Here is a 17,017-nt window from a genome sequence, read left to right on the forward strand (position 1 = left end):
TTTACTTGTCTTATATATTTGAAACTATTAAGAGTTATAAAACAGGACACAAGCCTCCTATACTAACAGAGGAACACCTTATCTGGTGAAACAGATTGACACAGAAATCACCACCCAGACAGGTTGGCACCGAACCGTGATGAGTACTAGGCTCCTGGCATCAGCCTCTCCATTAATGCAACTTTCCTCTCACACTTTGGCTTGTCTCTTTTTGAGACTGAAGTCTGATTGGCTGTAGCTACTCATGCCTTTGCAATGCTCAGATTTCAGAGCCGAGCTTGAACAGATTTGAGTTTCCAGATACCCTCCTTCCATGCGGGTATGCAGTCTGTTCACTGTGTGGCAGCACTTTTGGGGCTCCCAGGTCTCACCCTTGCAGACCAGTCAGTACATTTCCTTCTCCGGTGCACAGCAGATGCCTTTGATTTGTCCCCACCTCAACTGCTACACCACACCTCATCTTGTGAGCAGCATCTGCCTTGTGCAAAGACACCTCCTTTGTCCCTCCTGAGCAGATGATCAGCTCTCCCCCTAGACGCAAAGATCCGTCAGCCTTTCTTGGCAGTCTGAAGTCAAGATCTACATATCTGGTTCCAAACCTGGCAAGGGAGCACAGAGTTTCTCGTTGCTGCTGGTGTGGAGACCCTTAAATCTGGTAAAGAAAGCTTGGCCTACTGTCTGGGTGTTTCTGCCCCATCTTTATACTAATGTTGCAGGCAATAATTGTGTATCCCATCAGTTGGCTCTGAGACAGGTTCTTGGCAGTTCTGGCCTCTTTTCTTATTCTACTCAGACTAATCCAGCCTAGGTCTTTGTGACATTATGTGAGCAGGAAAGTGGGGTGGAACTGTGAGTCTCTAGGCAGGGGAACCCAATACAAGGGCACGAAAGGGAGGAAGCTGTCCCACTTAACTACCATTTAACTTGTGGGCATAGCCCATCCACAGAGCAGTGGGCCAGGAAAGGGCACATTAAACTCTCTAGCTACTGAGGATCCCTGTAATGTCCTGGGGAAAGACCTACAACTCTTACCGACTGTATGGTTTCTCTCCGACCCTCCATTTTAGGTGGCACTTGAATAAGAAAAAAAATGTTTCTTAACATCTGTGCCACACATGAGCCACCTGCGCCACACATGCTCTTTGCACCCATCCTCTATACACAAAAAACATTGCACATGTGCAACAGCCATGTTCCTACATGGATGAGTAAAGGAACTGGTTGCAGGGGACTGGCAAATCCCTGTAAAATATGGGAGAGGCCAGTATGCACTTCTCCTTGGCATATGCAGATTAGAGAGTCCTCCCTCGCACTATGAACATGATTGCTGCCGCCACTGTCAGTCTTCTAGAGTCCGGTGAGCGAGCAGTAGGCCCACGTGATAGGACTTCTTGACCACAGACCTCGCTCTGGGTCTCTGCACGTCACATAAGTACCTCCAGTGCACAAGCGTGTTTGTTGCGTATGCCGTGATGTATTTGAGGAAGGGATGCATACTTAAGTGTCATGCAAGGGGGGCTTCCTGTTATTTTTCTGCGAAGGGGGTTCGGGTAAATGGCTAGTCTGTCGGAAGAGATGGGAGTTGGGGAGGAGGAGATCTTATCACCGTTTTTGCTTCTTGCCTTGATATGATTGGTAGTAATTTTCTATTTCCTCTGTTGAAAATTAGAAATCTAGTAAAAACAATCAACACTTAATGTGCGCACGAGATACGACCTGTGTTCAGGAATGGACACATATTTACTTTTCATAACTTTAAATCTATTTTATATATCTTTGTCTTTTCTCTTTTGTTTGTATAATCCTTGATGACTAAATATTGTGATTTAACTTTGTATGTAGCTCTTCTATTGAACAAAAATACCTTTGATGGTTTAATTAAGCCAAGGTTGGCACTTGTAAGGGGGGCAGGGACAGAGTGTGCCAGTGTTCCACTGAGCGGGGATCCGGACACCGGAAGGGATCTGACTCTCCTGTACTTACACCGGCCCCCATGCGACATGCAGATAGAATGTATTACTTGCGGAGCCTGACGTCAGCGGGCATGATGTAGCTATTACTTCAGCTCTTTGCAGTGACAGAGGATTGTCTTGTGCTTTCCCCGCTAGAATCCCGCCCGCTGTCGGTCCCGGTGAAGGTGCTGCCCAGCTCCGCCGCGGGCAGCAGGTCCACTGCAGAGGAGCGGATGAAGGAATGCATTGGGGTTGTGTGGAATGCAGTGAAGCGGCTCACACTTCAGGTAAGATGAAGGGCTGGAAGAAAAGCAATGTCTTTGAAAGCACTTCAGCTTCAATCACACCCTCAGGAAGCCAGGCACTCTGCATATGGATTCACTTCAGCTCTCCTTTTACTTGCAGGAAAACTATTCCCGAACTATGTAGTTTCCGATATGCTTAGTAAAAAGAGATTTGAGTTTCACGGATATTTTCTAAGCTAGATTTTTTTAAAACAGAAACATCTCCCCTCGTAGCTCGCATCATGGAAAAGGTTCCCAAAGCAAATGCGATGAAAGTCTGTTTGTGAACAAGGGGTATCCCAGGAATGGACTCAGCGGCTGCAGTTGCGGATGGTGAATTGTCTTTCAAATGACTGGGTCACATGTTATTACAAAAATGTGCCGAATTTGTAATCTAAGATCCAGTGCTATGTTTCATGCAATGCTCTTCCCTTACCAACAGGCACTGCAAGCTTTATTCGTAGGAAGTCGTGTGAGTCTCCATCATTTACAAGGAACCAAGATAGATTTATAAAAAAGGAAAACTTAATCACTGGAAAATTAACCCAGGCAGTGGCACGCATTCATGGCAGCCTGGCGAAGGCTTTACGATAGTCTGCGGATTACTGCGCCAGCTGCATTGTACTGTGTGTAACCGGAAGGTCACAAGTTTGAGTCCATGCAGTCTACCAGCAAAGATCTCCCACTGAGGACACTAAGAGCTGTTGCCATTTCCAGGACGGGCCACCTAGCCACGCCAGGTGTGCACTATTAAAACTGTCACTATGGAAAGCTCATCGGTGCCACATGCATAGTGCAAACATGGCCTCCATTCAATAGCAGGCACTGATCCCAATTTGGGTGCAACTTTCTGTTTGTGTCACAAGGGACATTCAGGGCCTCACTACAAGTTTGGCAGTCCATGGACCACCAGACCCATGGTGGCTCTCAGACTCCCGTGGACAGAGGCGGCCCAACCTCCATATTATGACTGTGGCGGAGCTGCCACGGTCCAACTGCCAGGTTGCTGCCAGCCGATGGTCTGGCGGTGCCGGTGGTCTCAATCTGCCAGGGCATCACTGTAAGCAACACTGCCCTCTGGATTTCGACCCGCGTTTCCGCCCCCCTTTGCATGGCGGTCCCACCACCATGCAAAGGCTGGCGGAAAGGGAGTGTCTGGGGGCCCCTGTGCTGCCCATGCACTTGGACCGCCCCGTCGCTCTTTTCACTGCCCGAGTTACGGGCAGTGAAAAGCACGACGGGTGCTGCTGCACCTGACACACCACAACATTGCTGCCGGTTCGATTACAAACCGGCATCAATGTTGTGTGAGTATTCTGCTAGCCCAGTGGAAAACTCATATTAGGGCCAGCGGGCGGAAAACCGAAGTGACGGTTTTCTGTCTGAAAGAGTTTGGCGGGCGGCCTCTGCCGCCCACCAAACTCGAAATGAGGCCCTCAGTGCTAGGTGCCTATTGTACCCCACAAGTTTATAACTGCATTATTTTTAGTGATAATACTTGGTGCTGTCAGTGGCCTCCCATGATGGAGACCAGAAGGAGATGGAGGGTTGCAGTAGCCGACTATGGCAAATCCACCCTTGTCAGGCAGCCATGGCCACAAATGCATTTTCCAGTAGAGGAACCTACCCAGTTGTGAAGCCTGGTTGAAGGACACTCTGCTCCAGTGGCGTGCAAAGGTTCCCTGGAGCCCTCTGAAAATCAGAGGCAGGGGAGAGACTGCAGTGGGAAGAACCATGTCCTGTTGGTAGAAAGAGATTTACAACAACATAAAAAAAAAAAAGGTAATTATTGTTACTAGACCCTCTATTGGTTATGTAAACACTACAAAAAATAACTAAATATATCTGTTTTTCTGGTACATCCAGAGGACACTTGATGCTCTAAATAGGGACATGTTGATATAATCTGGTACGGTGTAAAATAAGATGTAAAAAGTTACCTAGCAACAAACCATTTCACTGCGAGAAGATGATATCACTGCCTTTACGGGATAGTCCTTTTATGGCTTTACCTTTACTTCTGTATACATTAACACACACCTTTCTGGGAACCATGCTGTGTAGCACCCTACTTGCTTGGCACATGAGTTTTTTCCAATGTAAATTGTTATCCAGTACTAACTGTACCGTCATTAATTCACTTCCTTTACGAAGAAACTTCTCTAACATATGGAGTGTGCTTTTTGAGGGGATAACTATACCTAGCTACCTTTATTGACTTCTGTGCTGTGCCACCCTAAGCGTGGACCATTTTGATTCCCCTCTAAGAGGCAACACTTCTGACTTTAAAAATAAAACACCAGACTTATTTCCTATAGGGTGAAACAAATGTTGACCGGTCTTTTTTGTAAAAACAAAATGTGATCAAGATAAGAAGAATAAACATTATCGTTCCCATTACCTGTGTTTTAGTTTATTAATCTAACAAACGTGTGATACACACTTTGAAACTTGAGTTACTTCACACTCCTTGCATTATGTATTCATTATACTACGAGATAAAGGGCATTTTTCTGTTAGCTATACCGTATACAATTTATTTTCTTCGATAATTATTGGCAACTTTCGAGGCACAGGGCACCTGGAGGCCCTAGTACCCTGTCCTTAGTTGTCCTGAAATACATTTCCTATGCTTTTCTTATTTCAGCAGTCAGTGTTTCCCGTTTGTCCTCCCTCACCTCCTCAGATTTCTGGGGCTTATTCTATTCTTGCAGGCTAATTTGTGTCCATTATCACCTGAAGGGTCATTTCCTCGTGTCGTTCTTTTGGACGGTACTGTGTCATCTTGCCTCCCAGTCACCCCCTTGTGACTGGTTCAAAATTGAGAATATTGCCGTTTTTCTCTCACGAAATCTGCCTGGTTCTATGTGGAGAAAGTGGTGCAGGGAAAATATGCCTGGTTTGTGTTGAGACTGAGCTTCCCTCCATTCTGCTGCGAGGACAGGTTCTCATTTTCATTAGTTGGTGCAAAGAGAAAAATATACAACAAATTGTGGTATTCCTTGGTTTTTGTTTCCAGTGCTATCGGAACCCTATCAACTCGGGTCGCAACTCGTGTTTCTTGTTCACGAACCTGCAGTGGCCACAGCATATTGTTTATTTCAATGACAGTGATTTATAGAAACCTCTATAATCTTCATCACCCACAGATATTTCAGAAATGTGATACTGCAGATTCATTATCGAGAAGTAGGCCTCAAAATCACAGGGATCCATTATATCTTTAATGGAAGATCCTTGGAGCTAAAGGTCTATAATTCTGCAACAGCCTCAGCCCTTGAATCCGTACAGAAGTTTGTAACCTCCAGTCCATGAGCCTCCTGAAAATGCAACTTTCTTAATAGGCCTTCATTTATGTTTAGTATAATTTTGAGAGCTACTGAAGAGTGCAGTGCAGGTGTATGTTCCGCCTGTACATATGGCTGGACTCTAACTCCCATCAGCACTTGCTGTACTTATTTTCTCCTCTGCTCCAGTTCTCTGAAATAGCCTAGGAAAGTTGTATCGCTTTATAAAAATCTTAAATTAGTAACCTAAATACTCAAATGGTCACAAACTATAACACGAAAGAGAATTCTAAATCAGAGAGAGGATCGTGACGTGCACCTTTTTTGTACGATACAAAATATTAGCTAGTTTCAAGAGGACATGAAATATATAGAGATTCCAGATGTTTCGATCGTATTAAATGTTACTTATTCAGACAAAAAGTAGGATTTCTGCCGGCCTAATCCAAAATTCACTCTGCCGCCCTTTGCTGAAATTGCACTTTTTATAACAGCAAAGATTCCTTAAGTTTTTGATGTTATGGCAAGCCATGGAGGTTATACTTATACACATCATCCTTTATTGCCCCTCTCACAGCAGCATCAAAAGTTGGTATCCTGGAGGAACATTATAACAGCAGATTCCTCAACGTTAGAATATGCCCAGGTCTCAGACTGGATCTGGAAGATGTTATCTTCATAGTCTCTGCATGCCAGTAAATGGCTGTGCCCTGGATGTGACAACTGAAGCATGCCGGCAAACCTAGAGGAGTTAGCAATCGCAACACAGGAGCCTCAGTGAGCACTCCTGCTGTTATATTGGAGGAAAGACACTTGGGAGGCGTTGCACATGTGACGTTTACATGTCCACCGGACATTTTAGAAGAAAGACCATCGCGAGGCACAATACACGGGTCATGATTCTCTAACAATCGTGAATGGACTGGAGTTGGAGAAATTGAAGCTTTTTTCGTAGTGTCATGAGAGAATGCAATGCCTACCAGAAGAATTCATATCTTATCTTGGCAGATATGTATTAATATTTACACTTTTCTTACCACACATAATGCACTTCTAAACTTACAGCTATATAAAGTAGGTACAAAAGGTGAAATAAAAATTGTGCTCCTCACGCCTCAGTCTTTGCACTGGGAGTAAAGGAATGGATTTCTGGACACAGTAAGGAACATAAAGAAAATTGGACAAATGCACATTTTTCATAACCCTATGGCAGCAAAAGTGTCTGTTGTATGGGAACTCTGCAACAGTATAGTTATAGAAACCAAGAAACATGCATTGACAGCTTTGAAAATGGCCTTAAAATGTTATGTCTATGGAATAGCGTCAAATGATTGCCAACCAAGGGCTTAAGTTTCTGCATTTACATTGTCTTCTGTGACCTGTGCCCCTCTTGGTTTGGCGAATCTTGTCAGAAAAGTATGGAGTGGAAAACATCTTTTTAGGTTTTGTATAGTAGACAGCTTTTAGCTGTTTTCAGTCAAGAGCCTATTGTGGACAATACCAAAATCTTACACATTGGGCTCAGAGCCGCTCCTTGGTTATCATTGGTTGGCTTATTGTCACCCTCGTTTGTTTCCTGCTTATTGAATGTCTTGCATTCCTCTTCTTCTATTTGTACCTCCCCTTGCGGATAGCCTCTTTACCATCCTTTTGACTAGCTGACTTGCATCTTTCCACTTTATTTTTTCATCTCTCCATGAGAATGCATGTGTTTTCTAGTTCCCTCCCTTCTGGGGTGCTTCCCATCCCCAAGCACCTACCCCCTCGTGCTCTGTGTTGCTCTCTCATCCCTCCCATAAGCACGTAATTGCTTCACTCAATCCACACTCATATTTTTTTTTAATCATTTTTTTTTAACACCCTCAAGGGCCACCATAGCTCCCTTGCCCCCGCTCACTTCCCGTTGCTCCCCCACCACCTGCTCAATAGTTGTCCTCAGAACCATTTATGGTCCATAACATTTAAAATATATATTTTTTATGTATTTTGTAGGGCCCAGCTGTGGCTATTTGCTCCTTCACTGTTCTGCAATCCAAAAAGCGCTGTCACACTACTAAAATGACCTTTTTGTATTTATCAGTCAGAAGGTGTCTGCTTCTTGGATTGGTAAATAAGCAATGCACTCATGTCACTCCTCAGTCATGCTCATGTGTGGTGATGGCTTTATTTTTGTTTTGCAGACACTTCAGAGAATCATCAAAATCATTTTGCTTTTTACCTATGCTGCATAGCATCGGGAAAAGCATTGGGTCACTTAGGGGTGATCTTTTGGCTTTGCCAATGCTTGTTGTATTTATACTAGCAAAACAAAGGTTTTTCCAGAAGACTTTGCTTTCCTACAGCAATATTCTGAATGTATATTTATGGGCTGCAAGTTACTAAAATGCTGTCACTCAGCTTAGCCATTAGCATTATTAATTAATATGTTCCTTGTGTTCTGGGAACTGAACTTCACCTGACTTGTCTGCCTTATGTTGTGGTCATAGAGCCCCTTCAAATTAAATCATGATGCAGCTCTTTTATATACTACAAAGGACAAAGATGAAAGCTTTCTCCACCTCAAAATGACTTCTATCCTAGTAAAAGAGGCAGAAAAAAATGTTGGGTGGATCCACGTTTCAGCAGTGTTTTGCATCCTCAGAGTCAATGGTGCTGTAAAATTGTTAATCTGGTTACTAGGAAACATCAAAATAAACTTTTGTTTTTGTTCATTACTTGGTGGGGTAGAATACAGTCTATCAAAATGATTATCCCCCTTATTAACATTTTAATCAACATGTCCTCCATATACCTTCCATACACCTTTCTTACCAAAATAGACACGTTACTTACTGAGTTCCTCTGGAAGTCTAAAAAAAAAAAAAAAAAAAAAAGAAAACAATTTGGCAGCCTAAACTTACCCGACTACCGCAGATACCAACAGGCCTTCCTAGCAAAACAGGGGAACAGCTGGCTCCTAACCACCACCAACCCATAGCTGCCATGGTTCACTTTTGAAATCGCCCTCACTAAACCCTTATCCTTCACTTCATTTCTAACCATCCAGAAAATTAAAACACACCACTCTATAAACATTCTATCCAGCACAGCACAGGCACTCTGAAAAATGAACAACGAACAACAAACTACCCCACAAAATTAAACATCCATGTCTAGCCTTGCTATGGCACAATGAAAACTTAAAACTAGAAGGGAGAACTATGTATGTAGAGAAATGGCAGAAAAAGATGTTCTCCTGGTGAGAGATATTGGCACCCCCGAACCCATACCGTTCTCGCAAACACATTTAACCTAAACGACCTAGACTTCTACCATTTCCTTAAAATAAAATTGCTTATAACCAAACATAAACCTCCTATCCCCCTGAACTATCCAACACATTAGAAAAATGTACCAAAGGCATTCACCTACCTTCCAAACTGTACTCCCTCATACCCCCCACAAAAACCTCACTAAATAAACTAACACAAGACAAGTGGGAAACTCTACTATCAGACTCCAACAACACTCCAAAGGTCTCACCTGACTGGCCATCTACCTTGAGTAACCTCACTTCCAACATAATAACTCCATTACTAGCACAAGGCAGATACTGGATTGCCAATATGACTGGCTAAACTTTATGAACTAGGCCTCCGATCCTCTGACACATGCTTGAGCTGTGAGAAGGAAACAGGAGACTAAAAACACATGCTTATGGAATGCACCTCAACCAAAAAGTTATGGCAGGACATCAGTAATACAATATCTCAAATACTTCATACAAAATGGACTCCTTCGTTAGCCTCTGTTACACTGGGCATCCTCCCCACTGACATTAGAAAGGCATTGAAAAAAGAGGACCATCTCCTATGGGACATTCTAGTCACGACTGGCCTTATGGTTATCCTCAGTGAATGGAAAGACTCCTCCAAACTATCCCCCCACACATGGTAGGAATGGGTCCAATTCATCAGAACTGCTTGTAACTCACTAAATTTATACTTGAAGACAACACCAATGAAGAATGGTAAACTCTGCTGCAAACGTGACAACTTTGTCTCACTCGTCTGTGTAACTACGATCATCTGATCAATCAATCAGTCAGGGATTTATAGAGCGCACTACTCACCCGGTAAGGTCTCAAGGCGCTGGGGGGGAGAGCTACTGGTCGAAAAGCTAAGTCTTGAGGTGTTTCCTGAAGGATAGAAGGTCTTGGGTCAGGTGGAGGTAGGGAGTTCCAGGTCTTTGCGGCAAGGTGAGAGAATGATCTTCCTCCGGCGGTCGTGCGACGGACGCGAGGAACGTAGGTGAGGGCGTGGTTGGCAGAGCAAAGGTTGCGGGCGGGGGTGTGAAAGGTGAGTCTGTTTTTGAGGTAGGCGGGACCTGTGTTGTGGCGGGGCTTGTGTGCATGGATGAGGATTTTGAAGGCGATCTTCTTTGATACTGATAGCCAGTGTAGGTCTCTGAGGTTGGGTGAGATGTGGTCGCAGCGTGGGATGTCCAGAATGAGGTGGGCGGATGCAGCTTTGTTTGCAGTTTTTGTTTGTTATTCCTGCATATAGGGCGTTTCCTTAATCCAATCGGCTACTGACCAAGGCGCGGGTGACAGTTTTCCTGGTATCTATGGGTATCCATTTGAAGATTTAGCGGTGCAGGCGGAGGGTGTTGTAGCAGAAAGGGGAGATGGCATTGACCTGCTGAGTCATGCTGAGTGTGGGATCCAAGATGAAGCCCAAGTTGCGTGCGTGGGTGGTGGGTGAGGGTGCGGATCCTAGGGAGGTGGGCCACCAGGAGTCGTTCCAAGCTGAGGGGTTGGTGCCGAAGATGAGTAATTCTGTCTTGTCTGTGTTTAACCTGAGGTGGCTTGATTCCATCCAGCTGTCGATGGCGTCGAGTCCGTTGTGGAGGTTGTCCTTTGCAGTAGTGGGGTCTTTCGTGAGGGAGATGATGAGCTGAGTGTCGTCAGCGTAGGAGACTATGTTGATGTGGTGTGTTGGTGCGGTGTTGCCGAGGGGGGCCATGTACACGTTGAAAAGTGTGGGGCTGAGCGAAGATCCTTGAGGGACCCCACAGGTGATATTGGAGGCTTCTGATAGGAACGGCCGGAGGCGGACTCTCTGGGTCCTGTCCATGAGAAATGACGAGATCCAGTCCAGTGCTTTGTCACGGATTCCAGCGTTGTGGAGGCGTGTGCGGAGAGTGTGATGACATACCGTGTCGAAAGCTGAGGAGAGGTCCAGGAGGATGAGTGCCTCTGTTTCTCCTTTGTCGAGCATGGTCCTGATTTCATCTGTGGCAGCAATGAGTGTGGTCTCGGTGCTGTGATTTTTGCAGAATCCGGATTGGGAGGTGTCGAGTGCCTTGTTCTCTTCCAGGAACCGGGATAGTTGATTGTTCACGATTTCTTTCGATCACTCGTGCATTCACTCACTCATTCTCCCACCCTCTCCTACCTCCAGTCTCCCCCCCCATCCTCTTCCTACCCATCCCCTTTCCCCATGTACTCTCTACTTTTCACCCCTATCACCTTTTTCTTCTCTTCTTCCTTCTCCACTCTTTTACTCTGTCTCAATCATCTACAACTGAGGTATCTTAATCATTCACCACAACATCAAGAAACGCTCTTGTCACAATACATACACTGATTAACCTCACCGCATCGTTGCAAACAAATACACTTATCTCTACTTTTATAAATGTGGACAGACTCTTCATGCTATAGCCCAAACTACATTTGATGTTACCATACAATGTATTGTTTCTTTTCATTTATGTTATTTAACTTTCCTATTGTATAAAAGCCCAATAAAACACTCTTGAAATAAATAAATAAACTTTCTTTATTGAGGAGAATTGATAGTGTTTTGAGGCACACGGAAACGTTTCGTTTGTGTGACCAGAGCGCTGCGTAGCAACTAGCTAGCCTCTCCTGAACCAAAATGTCTAGATCTTGATATAAATGATTCACATTTCTGCTTCTGGATAATCAAAAGTTCTTTTACATTCCGGTTATGTCAAGATTCCTACACGTTCTTTTTTGTGGGTTGTACTAGGCATGTGGTGGGTTATATTAAGCACAAACGTTATGAAGTTGGAGGAGTTGAGTGCAGGTCTTACGTTGCTGCTGTGTTCAGTGTCTGGCAACTGAACCATTGCTACACACTTTAGTTCACTTGGATCCTCTGACGCACAAGTGTTCTGAAGCATGAGAAATTCCATTAGGGGGTTCATATTTCTTTTTATCTTTCCACCACCTTCCCAGCGCTTCTTGTGTTTGGGGCTCACTAACTGAATCTTCTTAAGTTTTTAGATCTGTCTTGAATTGACAGTGCCACTGGTCTGCAAGATGTATCGTTAACAATTATTTATAATATACATGGAAGAGGGCTTTGGCTCCATCCAGAAAAGTTTCCTTTCTCACACCATACTATTGGCTATTTGATGAATCTTTCCTCCTTCCAGAAAATGCTTCCACTGGAAACCTTGAAGGACTGTTTTACATCTGAAAAGTACACTCAATCATTACACAGTTTGTCACATGCAATAGTTTATCTCCTATGTGCATTCTGTATAGAAAGAAATACCCAATTGATATTTTAACCCAACTCAAGCAATGTTAGTAGAGTAGGCATATGTGAAAAACAGCATTAGCGTACGCAGCACAAGTAAACAGCTTTTGGGAATGTCACTGTTTACATGGATTGGCACGCTAAAGCCCTGCCAGTTAGTATTGCCAATGCTTGTTTAACATTGTTCCTGATGAATGAGCCTTTAACTTTTATTCCTACTTCTAGTCTAACTTAATTTAATCTTACATGTACCCTAAAAAAAACATTCTCCCTTCCCCCACCCACTCCACACAGGAACCATTAACACGCATCATGCAATCCTTACAACAAATCCGTGACTGTCAGAGTCCTAACTGTGGCACACTATCAGACTTAATGACAATCAGTATAGGTTTGCCTGCTGTATGTTTACCTTGGGTCTATGTCCCTCTGACATTGCACACTAATATAATTTGGAATTCAGTTTTTTAAACTCTGTTAAGTCTAATTTCCACTGTAACATACACTCTGCATATCTTTCCACAGTTTATTCAATTTTTGGTCTTGCTTAACAGCACTCATGCGCTGTTGTTTCAAGGGGTATTGTAAACAGTAAAGGGCTGGAGCCCGCCCATTGCTTACCGTTCGCTGGCTTAATTGCCATTCTTTTTAGCTGCCTACTAATTGGCCACCACATACCTCACATTACTTCTTTTTATTTCTCCAGTGCATGGAACAAGTACTGTTTGGTTTCGTTTGATTAGTGTCCTTCTGCTGCTTGAGCTGCGATTCAGGGTTCTATTTATTCCATTTTTCTGACCATTAGTTCCACTTCCATGCTACACCTTTGGGTTGCTTTTAACTTCTGTCCTACAGTTTTTTTTTTGTTGTTTCCTTAAATCGTTTTGGAATTCTGCACTTTGACAGCACCAGACAAATGGCATGGAATATTAAAGGAGTCTGTGTGACTGTATATGTTTGTAGGCTGCGCCTCTTCTTTGCTCATACAAAGTATGTGTCTGTTTAAAGTGTACATTAGTCTGAAGCCGGACTTCAATAATCTTTCCAGACAAGCAGTCCAATCACATGCTTCCGGTTAGGCTGCCATTAAGCAACATAAACATTTTGGACGCATCTGTGCCTTTTCAAACACAAAGTATGTGGCTTTTTAAAGTGCCTCAATTTTGGCCAGCGCTGCAGATAATCCATTGCTCTTTAAAACCTGTGACCTCACTCTCGTATGTTTTCCACCTCTTCCCCGCACATACAGAGTATGTGTGTTTAAAGTGCTTCAGTTTTGGGCAGCTCAGCAACTACTCAATTTCTCCTTAAAACCTACACCTAAGTTCTCATTCTCATATGTATTCCACCTAAAGTGCTTTTGGGCACCCAATATTCGTATGCACTTAGGTCCAAGCGATGTAACCTAACGACCACAGCTACAATACACTCCACTCCAATTTACCCCATTGACTCCAGTCTAGCCCGCCTCATTCCACTCTAGTCTACCCGTCTCCATTCCAATCTACCCCACTTCACTCCCCGCTACTACAACCCAGTTCACTCCATTCTACCCCACTCCAGTCCACCCCAATCTATCTCACTCCTCTCCACTCCATTCCAGTCTACTCGACTATCCTCCAGTCTACCCCACTCCACTCTACCCCAATCTACCCAGGTACACTCCACTTCACTCCAATCTGTCCCACTCCAGTCCACCCAAATCCACTCAAATCTGCCCCACTCTTCTCCAGTCCATTCTACCCTACTCCACTCCAGTTTACCCACTCCACTCAACACCAATCCACTTCAATCTCATCTCTGCTCCACCCTAATCTACCCCACTTTAGTTTATCCCAATCTAGCCCACTCCACTCTATCCTAATCTGCCCCACTTCACTCCACCCCAATCTATCTTAATCTACCCCACTCCAAACTTCCACACTTCATTCCAATCGACCTCACTCCAGTCTCCCCACTCCACCCAATATGCCCCACTCCAGTATATCGTACTACACCCCAATCCACCCGACTCTACCCCACCCCAATCTACCTTTCTCCACTGTAATCTACCACACTCCAGTCTACCCTACTTTGCTCCAGCCCACCCCACTCCACTCCACTTTCTACTCCAGTCTCCAATCCGCCCCACTCATTCCACTCTACCCCACTCCACTCCACTCTACCCAACTTGACTCCGCTCTACCCTACTTGACTCCACTCTACGTCACTTAAATCTACCACAACTTAACCCACTCCAGTCTACCCCACTCAGATCCACCCCAATCTACTCCACTTCACTCAATCCCTATCTACCACACTCCACTCTATCCCATTCCACCCCAGTCTATTTCACTCCACTCCAATTTACCCTACTCCACTCTAACCCAATCTACCCCACTCCAGTCCATCCCAATACAAACCACTCCAATCTGACAAACACTACTCAACTCACATCTGCCCCACACAGACCACTCCAGTCTACCAAGCTCCACTCCAGTTTACTCCAATCCATTTCAGTTATCCCCACTCCACCCCAATCTACTCCTCTCCACTCTACCCAACTCCACTCTACCCCACTCCAATATAGCCCACTCTACGCCAGTCACCTCCACCCCAATCTACCCCACTTCACTCCACTATTCACACTTTACCCCAATCCACCCCTCTCCAATCTTCTACACACCATTCCAATCTTCCGCTCTCCACTACACCCCACTCCAGTATACCACACTACCCTTCAGTCCACCCCAATCTACTCCACTCTAACCCACTCCACCCTACTCTACCTCACTCCACTCTAATCTACCACACTCCAGCCTACCCCTCTCCACACCAATCAAATCTTCCCCACTCCACTCTAATCTGTACTCCAATCTCTACTCCACTCCAATTTTCCTGACTCCATGCCACTCTAATATACCCACTCAACTTCATTCCAGTCTACCCCACTCCAATCCAATCTACCACAATTTACCCCACTCTACCCCAATTTCCCCCACTCAAATCCACCCTAAACTACCCAACTCTACTCCAATCTACCCCACTCAGTCCAATTTACCCTACTCTGCTCTATCACAATCTACCCAAGCCCACTCTACCGCACTCCACCCCAACATACCCCACTCCAGTATACCCCACTTCACTCTCGACCACCTCAGTCTACCCCACTCCACTCTACCCCAGTCAACCCCACTCCACTCTACCCCTCACCATTTTCCCCACCTCACTCCAGTCTACCCACTGCACTCCAGTCTACTCCACCCCATCCAATCTACTCTAATCTTCCCCACTCCATTCCAGTCTGCCCCACACCAATCTACCCCACTCCATGCCAGTCTACCCCACTGCTCTCCAATCTACCCCAGTCTACCCCACTCCTATCCAATCTACCACAATTTACCCCACTCTACCCCAATTTACCCCACTCAAATCCACCCTAATCTACCCAACTCTACTCCAATCAACCCCACTCAGTCCAATTTACCCTACTCTGCTCTATCACAATCTACCCAAGCCCACTCTACCGCACTCCACCCCAACATACCCCACTCCAGTATACCCCACTTCACTCTAGACCACCTCAGTCTACCCCACTCCACTCTACCCCAGTCAACCCCACTCCACTCTACCCCTCACCATTTTCCCCACTTCACTCCAGTCTACCCACTGCACTCCAGTCTACTCCACGCCCCAATCTATCCCATTCCAATCTACCCTATTTCACTCCTGTCTACCCCACTCCACTCCACCTCAATCTGCCCCACTCCAATCTACTCCTCCCCAATCTACCTCACTCCATTCCTCTCCAGTCTACTCTTTATCTGCCCCACTGTATTCTGCCCTACCCCCACTCCACTGCAGTCTACCCCACATTCTTCTCTAATCTACCACAACCTACCCTGCTCCAACTTGATCTACCCCCATCTACTCCAATCTATCCCGTTCCAATCTGCATCCACACCATCCCAGACTACCCTACTCCACTCTACCCCACTCCACTCTATTCACCCAAATCTACCCCTCTGCAATAGACTCCACTCCAGTATACTAATTCTGCTCTACTCCATTGCACTCCAGTCTACCACAGTCTGCTCCAATCTACCCCACTTCAGTCTACCCCGCTCCAATCTACCCCACTTCAGTCTACCCCGCTCCAATCTACCCCACTTCACTGCACATTACTCTGCCTTATAGCAGTTTACCCCAATTTACCCCCACTTAACTGGAATCTACCCAACAGCAGTCAATCTATCCCACTCCAGTTTACCTACTCTACCCTACTCCAATCTACTCCACTGAACCCCAATCCAGTCTTCTCCACTCTACCCCAATCTACACCACTGTACCCTATTCCACACCACTGTACCCCAATATACTCCACCCCAATATACTGCACTACAGGCTACCCCAATCTACCCCACTGCAATGCGTTCCAATCTACCCCACCACCCTCCTTCACCCCACTCTACTCCAGTCCACGTTTAGACATGCTGAACAGCACCCACAGTGGTGTTCAACATGTCTAAAATATATTGCCAAAGCCAATAGCTCGTCCGTATAAGAGACGTATTGGTGTTTCCAAAGCTTGTTCTAACAGTATGATCAGCCATACAAACAGTGGCGGCCTGCCAGTTTTAGGAGGGAGGGGGCAGGCGGGACGCACACACACTCATTCTTTCACACACACGCACGCATGCACATCCATTAACAACACATCAACATTCAAACATACACACACGCACCAAACATTAATTTAAAAAGATCACACACACACTTACCTTCAGCCTCAGAGGTCCCAAGAGGGTTGGGACTGCTGCCTTCCCTCATTGGCTGACCCTAGGTCAGCCAATGAGGGAAGGCAGCAGTCCCAACTTTGTCACAGAGTGGGATGGGGTCAGTGAGACTGCTGATCCGACCCCACTCTGTGATGAGGTGTCACTGATTGACACTCGCCCTGGGTG

General features: G+C 45.3%; 1 protein-coding gene across 3 annotated transcripts in view; it reads left to right on the top strand.

The window, feature by feature from the left end:
• VPS13B (vacuolar protein sorting 13 homolog B) overlaps nt 1-17,017 on the top strand; it is a 2,423,697-nt gene that overhangs the window by 1,063,368 nt on the left and 1,343,312 nt on the right. For all 3 annotated transcript variants that reach the window (XM_069220546.1, XM_069220545.1, XM_069220547.1), the window contains exon 22: nt 2,109-2,239. In XM_069220546.1, coding sequence (XP_069076647.1) covers nt 2,109-2,239 — 131 coding nt within the window. The remainder of the gene's footprint in view (nt 1-2,108; nt 2,240-17,017) is intronic.

This window comes from Pleurodeles waltl, chromosome 2_2 (genome assembly GCF_031143425.1).
Source record: "Pleurodeles waltl isolate 20211129_DDA chromosome 2_2, aPleWal1.hap1.20221129, whole genome shotgun sequence".
Lineage (NCBI taxonomy): Eukaryota > Metazoa > Chordata > Amphibia > Caudata > Salamandridae > Pleurodeles > Pleurodeles waltl.